We start from the raw sequence: 8,486 nt of genomic DNA on the forward strand, positions 1-8,486 counted from the left end.
TTATCCCCCCAAAAAATAAACAAGAGACTTCAAATTTCAAAAGCGAGTAACAGTTTAGTCAAATGGCAGCATTCATAACTAAGGGGCATATACTTTTGCAGCAGATGAATGAGAAAACAACCAAAGCTTTCTTCATGAAAGTGATACACTAATTTGACAGGAAATATATCTACAACTTCTAATGGTACACTATTACATGTACAAAATGCTCAACTGATACATACAGAAACATCAACCCAAAATGTATGTATCACTAAGATGCAATCTTTTTAACATAAAACTGACCGATAACAGTTCCCACACTGCTTCAACTGAGTAAAAAGCAGTAGCCGAAATCAATGTGTTGTGCCTGCAACACACATGCATTGCAAAGAGGAAGTTTTAGCCATAATTGAATGATTTCCTCCAAATGAGAACTTTGTCAGTTTGATAGGGTAATGTTTTATGATGGCGAAATTGCTAGGCCCACTTCAATGACCATTTTCAATCAAAGCAATTAAAAATCAACCAAAACTCACCATTTTTTTACAAGCCACTGGAGAAAGCCTTGAAAATATCTTACAGAAGAAAAGCGGTGAAGAAGACTGAAAAACTAACTGCTTCAAAATCTCTTGCCTTTTGTATTCCGAGTAATGAATGAACACAGACATGCTTAATTGTCCCCGAAAGCCATAGATTGCCCTAGCACTGTTCTCACACGGAGCTGTACAGCCATATTCTTTATTAGGTTAACCAGAAAAGTGAAGCGAACAAAAAACAGATTCGAAAGATAAAAAAGATAGTGACCTTAACATCAACACAAGGATCATTAACCATATTCTTTATTTGAGAAACTATCCCAGCATTGCGCAGCTTTTCAAGCCTGCAAGGTGCACCAGGACTCGATGGACAAGTAAGATTCACTATTGTCCAGACAGTTGCTGTGCGTAGCTGGCTATCATTACTCTGCAAAAACTTAACCACAAAAGATTGATTCTTGTCACCCATTTGTGTAAAGAGTAGCTGCATCACTGCTTCCCTGTGAAACTCATTCCCACTTGCCACATTGCACAGTGCATACATTCCCTATAGGGCAAAGAGTTCATAATAAGATAAAAAGAGAAATTACAAGTAACGCAATATAAAATCATGGCACTATCATATATTACTCTTGTTATTTCAGTTGTCAAAATATGCATCTATGACATTTAAATCCTTATGATTATATATGGAAACCAAATCAAATCCTTTCAAGATACTAGCCAAAATTTTTAATGGTTGTTGCCTTGAATATATACACAAAAAATCACAGTTGTAATTAGCTTATCTTAGGTTCACACACATTGTACTTCAATAGATGAAAAACAAGTCCATGAAAACTAACACATATTGTGAATCCCTACACGCTAATACACAATATACTCTCTCTGTATATGCTATAACAATATGAGCTTTCCATCAACTAAACAAGTACAATAATATCAAAAGAACTTCAGGCAACTTGTCAAGATCCGACTAGCCAACTACCAACTCCTCAAATCATGAAATGCAAAACACAAAATAGCACATATAATTTGATGAAAAGGGAAAACTAAAGGTTGTATTAGTGACACTAAGAGAACTTTGTCCTGGTTAAGGATGCAAAATAATTAATCATGAGATCTTCATTTCAAAGGTAGATGAAGGTTCGTTCAATTTTTTGTGCAAAAAGTAGTTACAGTTATATTTAAAAAAACAAAATGCTTGCTTCAATATAGAATAGAAGTGGAATTATCAAATAAAAAGGGCATAATTAGATGTGTGCTACTGCTGATATCTAAGGTTCCACATAGAGAAATCTTTATTGGTTACAAAGACAAAAATGAACGAAGAGATGTGATTTTTTTTAAGTAAAGCTGTGATCTTCAATCCAACTTCAAAGCAATTTTAAATTTTAAACAATTAAAATATAGAATGTTAAATAGTAACTGCAATCTAACTCATTATTTTCCCAGAATCCAAACCTGTATCCCTATCTCAGCTTTTGAAGCACACTGTAATTGTCTTCCAATGGCCCCTAATATGAGGCCATCTTCAGCAAACACGAACTCAATTAAGTTTATACATCCATCAACTAGATTACGAACAAGGGCCAAAGCTTGCTCTTGTACCGAAGGCTCTGGATCTGCAAGGTACATGAGTATTAAGCAACAACTTGATTTGATCTTATGTCAGCACATAAGCAAAAAACATCATGAAAAATCGTAAATCTTATTACCACGGATAAGGCTTGATAACAATGATGCAGTGAGCTCTGAGAAAACACCTTCTTTCAACCTATTGTCTGCTTGGAATACAAAATTCTTCAAAGCCCACAAAGCATTTGACCTGACAGAGGATTCCATGGACTTTGCTAACTGAACCAGCTGTTTCATCCCTCCACATTGTACAAAAATAGATTTACGTGTTGTAAAATCAACCACTATGTTGCTAGTGGCACCAAGTGCAGCAACCTGGAAACAAAAAAGATTTAATGACGGTGTTAACATCCACCCGATTCATAAGTTTTTGAGATCCAGTGGAACAAGATGGATTAGCTTGTGATATCAGACAACATAATTGTTGGACAATTAGTATAAAGTTAATCTCCATGATGTTGTTCTTAATGATTAATCTTTAGTTGATATAAAAACTGAATACAGGTATTTAGCAGAGGTTGAAGCAGTCTTTCAGGTCAAAAGATTGCAGCTTCCAAACTTTACAATACCATCATAATATTGACTTGTGGTGGTACCAAATTGCATCTAGATAATTTTGTATTAAAAAGGAATGAAAAAGAGAACACAACCCATACAACATCTAGCAAAGGAAAAGTATCAGGTCTTTCTGATTTCTGCTGCCATCTATAAAGGCCATGCTCATTAATACAGAAGGTCAAAACAGCTCACTCAACCAGACAAAACCAAACTAAAAAAGAAAGAAAGAAAAATTAAATGGAATAATTTCAACTAAATGACAATATATTTTGAGAAATTATTTGGTACACTGTCAGTGGAGTTTTTTTAACTCCACAAGCACTGTTAAATGAGTGACAAGGGTTAATTTTGATTAATTTCTCTCTTTTTTATATTATACAAGGACACATGGGGAATTCTAAACCCTGCTTATGGAGTTAAAAAAACTCCACTGACAGTGTACAGAATAATAATCCATTTATTTTATGAAATTAGATTAAAACCAAAAGCCTTTTTGATAATTAGCTTGACCTACCACATTTTATTTTTCAATGATATGTTTTATTTTTAGCTGTCTTTAGTCAATTCAGAGTGTCCGATCCATAGATAATAGGAAATAAATTAGGAAAACAAAATTTGCTTGAAATCTGATGACAACTGAAAAGTTGACATGTAATTTTTACAGCTTCTATCCCTTTTGGTTTTAGACCATACAACACAGATATTACCTATCAATTACCATGCCACTTTAGCAGCTTGATTACCTGGACAGAAGTTGAAGGGTCAAGAAAAAGCTGAACCAAAGGAATCACGATAGTTTCATTCATAAAATAACCTGCACTCAAATTCTGTATTGTATTGCATTGCATCAGCTATACTTGCAAATAAAAATTAAACAAAATACTGCAAAATTGTTATCACATGATCACATCACAAACCTTGATTGATCGAGTGACACTTTTCAAACATATACAAGCTGCAGCACGTACACCAGCATTATAATCAGTTAGTGCATCAGCTACCAAATTCAACACCTATATCATGAGAAAATATTAGAAACTTCAATGTAGTTGAAGATTCACACAAATAAGAATCTCCAATGAGATTTGGTTGAGAAAGTCCCTTAAAAGAAACTACAGAGAAATGCCTGAGAGAATGCCTTCAAAGAAAATTACCATAAATTTGCTTCAAGGGAACACATCAGACATACTGAAGTTTTGAAAATCTAATTTATAACTTTACACTGAACAATATAGAATAACCATAAAATAGAAAAAAAAATCTTAAAATTTGTCTGATTGTGATCTGAGATCTACTTCAGGGTAACCATAGACACCTCAGATAGAAATCAAAGATATAGGGATAAATAATTTTTGTCAAATTGCAGTAACTGCTGTTTTGGAACTTTGATGTTTCTTTTGTTGTCCTCGCAAAGTAGTGCCAAGTGATCCAAGCACCAAGATTAGAAAGTTCACTTAAGCAACATAAGAATAAAGAACCTTTTAGCCCTTCAAGAAGCAAAAGTAGACATCTCTGATGCATTTTTAATTGAGTTTCGGCATAATGCAAGTGGAGAAAATCTATTTTGATGCTAAAAGGTCATTACCAACACCATCGCCTAACAGTGAGAAAGTGCTGGTGACTAAAAAGATAGCCAAGGTGATCCCCTATGTCAACTTTCCACCGGACAATACTTTTAGGAATGATGCCAGCAACTTGGTTATATTAGAGTATGCCCTAGTTGACAAGATATACAGGCAAAAATGCTTATGAATCACTCTGAAATATGTTATTAAAGGGTTTCCTCCATCATGATAAACAAAAAAAAAGAGTTGTTAAGTACTAAGTGGATGGAACTCTGGGAATATACCTTGCATAGAGATTTAAGAGTTATAATTACAGATCCTTATATATATTCCAGATCATTGCATTGTCAAGAGAAAGTATTGACAATGCTTAAAGGCCAGTACATTTGAAGCCTCCTTACTCGTAAAGTAAGTTATAAATCTCATCATTTAAGTATAGAGAACCTTGGGAATAGCATGAGGTACTTGTTATGAAAACAAGTCCATTGAAAATGGCCCAGAATTTTAAAATTGATTTGATCATTGTTGTACTTAGTTACATGATTGTATAATATAAAAAGAGTTCTTAAAACACATTTTTGGTTTTTTTTTTTTATATTGATATTGGTGATGTTTTTCCAAAGAACACAAGTGCAAGATTTTTGCTATACTTGATATCAATTTCAGCTTGAACATGTTTCTCATTGAAGAATCCATAAACAAGCTTTTAGGGTCTAAACTTGTCTATAAAGTTGCTAGAATTTGATTGATATGGAGTTGTTTAGTCCCAAAAATAACTCTCAAAGAAATGCAAAACAGTTTGCATGCCAAAGTGTTTTTGAGAGTCTTAACCTTTTTTTTTTCTTTTTGTAAAACAAAACTTGCTAGCATCAGTTCTTGATCCCTACTTGAAGAAGGCTTAGGCTTTGTTGCTGTGTGAATACCATTGGAGGCCAAAGCCTTGAATGGCTCCAAGGCTTGACTTGGTTTGGCCTATCACAATATTAAGAAATCTCAATTAAGTATGATTTTTAATCACATAGTGTTATCTATTGTTTTAGTTATGTCAAATATTGTAAGCATGACCAAAGGAGGATATGGTTTATTCTTTGTTAACATATTATGTTCCACAGTGCAATATCATGTTCAAGGATTTGTTTGTCTATGCTTAATAGTCATTTGAGCATTTAATAGAAACCATCAGCTATCCCATTTCTCTATCCATCTCCTATGTCATAGATTCTACAATTTTATCACAATTAAGACAGATTCATAGTGTGTAGTTATTTTCTAATGTGAAAATCAAAAGGTAAACATGAAACTAAAAACAATTAACTGTGCAAGATAATTTGTTCCAGAAAAAAAACAAACCTGCAACGAGAGGAATTTAAACCTGCAACTTTCCAACTTAGAGCACATATCAGCTAATGCAAGCAATATTCCCTCATAACGTCTGGGATGCAATGAGCCTTTTTTTATGTGGTGGTGAAATTTATCAATAGCATTGGCCTCGAGTGCTAGTTTTTGAAGATCCTCCTTTTGCGCAATTAAACTGGAGAAAGCAAAAGGAGCCTCATCTCCAACTTGACCAGGATCATCAAGAAGCTCAAGTAAAATATGTATTAATTTAGTCTTGATCCCTATATCTTGCAAGAAGTGAGGAGAAGCATTCCTTATAACAATCAAGCACATGCAAGCTAACAACCTTGTTCGGGGGTACCTATCCTTCGCTAAATCAATAATAGAACTCAAAGGTCTTCCAATTTCAGGTCCAGCAAATTTTGAAATAACTTCTGGGTTATTCCTAAATACTGTGGCTAAAGACTCTAAACTAGCATCTCTCTGACTTAAAGAACCACCTTCAAGAAGACTATTCAGCCTCCTTAAAATACCAGCATCAAACAATGCTTTCTGCTCCAAATTTGTCTCACAAGAGCGAGTTATTATGCTTGCACCAAGTCCACTAACAGTTTCCTTCTCACTATTTAGTAGTGAGATAAGGAACTCCATATTTTTCTGTTGAAGGAAATCATATTTTGGGGCCAATTTTGATTGATATATCATTCTAAGGGCACGGGCAACAGCATCTACCACCTGAAGAAAAGGAAAGCCATATAAGTTATTATAAAGTAAGATATACACAAAAAGGAATAGAAAACTCAAGGAAAGCTTAAAACTAGATGCATGCATAGGGATATTATTGGAAAAGGTCAAAAGGGGTAAAGATTCTTTCTGAAAGTCTCAAATCTGCCATAGAAAAGAGAGAGAACTGATCACCCACCACCTTAGGAGCAGTGCTTTCAGCAATAAAAACTCTACTGTTTTTTATTTTTCTTTATTCTTTTGAAAGGGGGGAGGGGGGCACCTTGAAGCTCTGGAATATTTTTTTGAATGAACCATGTGTCGATATTTGCATTGAGATAAAATAAACATAAACCGACTAATGAGCACTCCAATGTGTGACCAAGCAAATCATGGTCAAGACAATAAACTTGTTTCCTATGGTTTAAGATGAATGAAATTGGTGCAGACTGTACCAGATCACACTAGACAGCCAAAAAGGCCCATTTCGTGATGTTTTCCTTTCCTTTGAGCAATTTATCTTAATCTTGCCCATCAAACAAATTAACACTTCAGATTTTTTTAAGCAAATTGACAAAGAAGACAAAGAATGCTAGAAACTAATTTCCAAAACAAACAATAGCTCTAATATCCAAACGATTTGTTATTTAGGACACTTTCAACACATAATTTTATTATACTTTTCTTAGAAAGAAAAGGAGTTCATCGGCATTACAGAATTACTTTTTCCCATCCTTTCTGATATCTGCAAAGAACCGGTATATTGAAATAGTACAAAGATATTTGGCAGACATTAGCACCTTAACCGGGTTAACAGAACAATCATCCTCATTAGGAATATAATCTAACTATGCATATTCCATTTAAAACAAAGAAATCAATCTAAATTCCATTTCTCCTCCCTCTTATTTTTTTGTCTTCAAAATTTCCCAATATGGAATAGATGCGAAGTTACAAATAAGCAAATCTTCTTTTCTATTGACTAAAAGTAAGTTTAAAAAAATAACTACAAACCAACTAAAAGTACTATCAATTAGAGAAACAAAATAAAATTAATTACAATTTCAAAATTTTGAAATCTCGAATTCTCCTTTTTGTTCTATCAATTTCCAAATTTCCATGCACAATTTTAGTGTTTAAAATTAAAAGGATAGAAAAGAATCACCTTCTCATTAGGATTTGCGAGAAGACGCAACAGATTAGGGAAAGCACCGGCGTCAAGCACGGCTTGAACTCCGGCGTCGAAGCCACAAGCGAAGCTGCCGAGAGCCGCTGCTGACTGGACCAGAAAGTTATTAGTATTGTTGCAGTTATTATTTTCGGCGACGTCGTCGATTGAATCAGCTAGGATGCCGGCGACAGCGGGGACGGCACCGAGCTTGAGGAAGGAAAGCTTCTTGGTACGATTCCCGATAATTTGGTTTTTAACCTCGCGAAGGGCCCTGACCTTGACCTCAGGCTCGGCGGAGGTCAACCGCGAGAGGAGTTCGCTCGGCCGGGGCTTGTTGACAGTGGCGCTTGGCATGGCGGTGGAAGTGGCGGTGGCTAGCCCCACGGAATTGTATAATTTATGTTAGGAGAAACGAAATGCTTGGAGGATTTTGAGTGGTGCTTTTTAATTTTGGTAAGGTTTTAACTTAAAAACGATTACAACCGAAATTTCCAATTTTCTTTTTTATTTTTAGTAACAATTTGAGTTTTCTTTTCTCCACCAAATAGTATGACGATGTTTGTAAACATTTTAAATTTCACCATCAATTTTTTACGTGGGTTTGAGAATACGTAATGAGAGTTTTATTTATAATGCTAGTCATCTAATTACCACTAAATTTTATTTTTTTCATTAAATTATCAAATGTTATAAAATAGTTTTTAATTTTTTTATTTTCAATCACTAACTATAAATTAGCTGAATAACTTTTAAAATTAGTATAATAACAAGTTTAATTATCAACATTTAAACGTTATTCCAATTTAGTCTTAATTCTAAAACATTAGCCATCAACATTTATACATTATATAATTTGGTCATTTGCTATTGTTTTGCTTTTCTTTGAGAACTTTTTGCCTAAAAAGCTAAAAAAATAAATTTAACAACTAAATTTGATTGAAAATATACCAAAAATAGAAATATCCAAAAACTTAA

General features: G+C 34.0%; 1 protein-coding gene across 1 annotated transcript; it reads right to left on the minus strand.

Annotated features, from left to right (window-relative positions):
• LOC105799406 (uncharacterized) lies at positions 1-8,024 on the minus strand. The gene is made up of 9 exons (XM_052621080.1): positions 7,506-8,024; positions 5,630-6,352; positions 3,632-3,727; positions 3,458-3,541; positions 2,237-2,471; positions 1,983-2,143; positions 787-1,065; positions 519-703; positions 1-349 (listed from the first exon to the last, which is right to left on the minus strand). The coding sequence occupies exons 1-8, from the start codon at positions 7,863-7,865 to the stop codon at positions 653-655; spliced, it is 1,989 nt and encodes a 662-aa protein (XP_052477040.1). The 5' UTR covers positions 7,866-8,024; the 3' UTR covers positions 1-349; positions 519-652.
• Between the last annotated feature and the right edge of the window lie 462 nt (positions 8,025-8,486).

Source organism: Gossypium raimondii, chromosome 9, assembly GCF_025698545.1.
Source record: "Gossypium raimondii isolate GPD5lz chromosome 9, ASM2569854v1, whole genome shotgun sequence".
NCBI classification, from domain to species: Eukaryota; Viridiplantae; Streptophyta; class Magnoliopsida; order Malvales; family Malvaceae; genus Gossypium; species Gossypium raimondii.

Coding starts and splice junctions, on each gene's coding strand:
- LOC105799406 (XM_052621080.1), bottom strand. CDS start 7,865: ATGCCAAGCGCCACTGTCAACAAGCCCCGGCCGAGCGAACTCCTCTCG. Junction 2,144..2,236: donor GTTATCAAGCCTTATCCGTG/GTAATAAGATTT, acceptor TGTACCTTGCAG/ATCCAGAGCCTTCGGTACAA. Junction 1,066..1,982: donor AAGCTGAGATAGGGATACAG/GTTTGGATTCTG, acceptor TTTGCCCTATAG/GGAATGTATGCACTGTGCAA.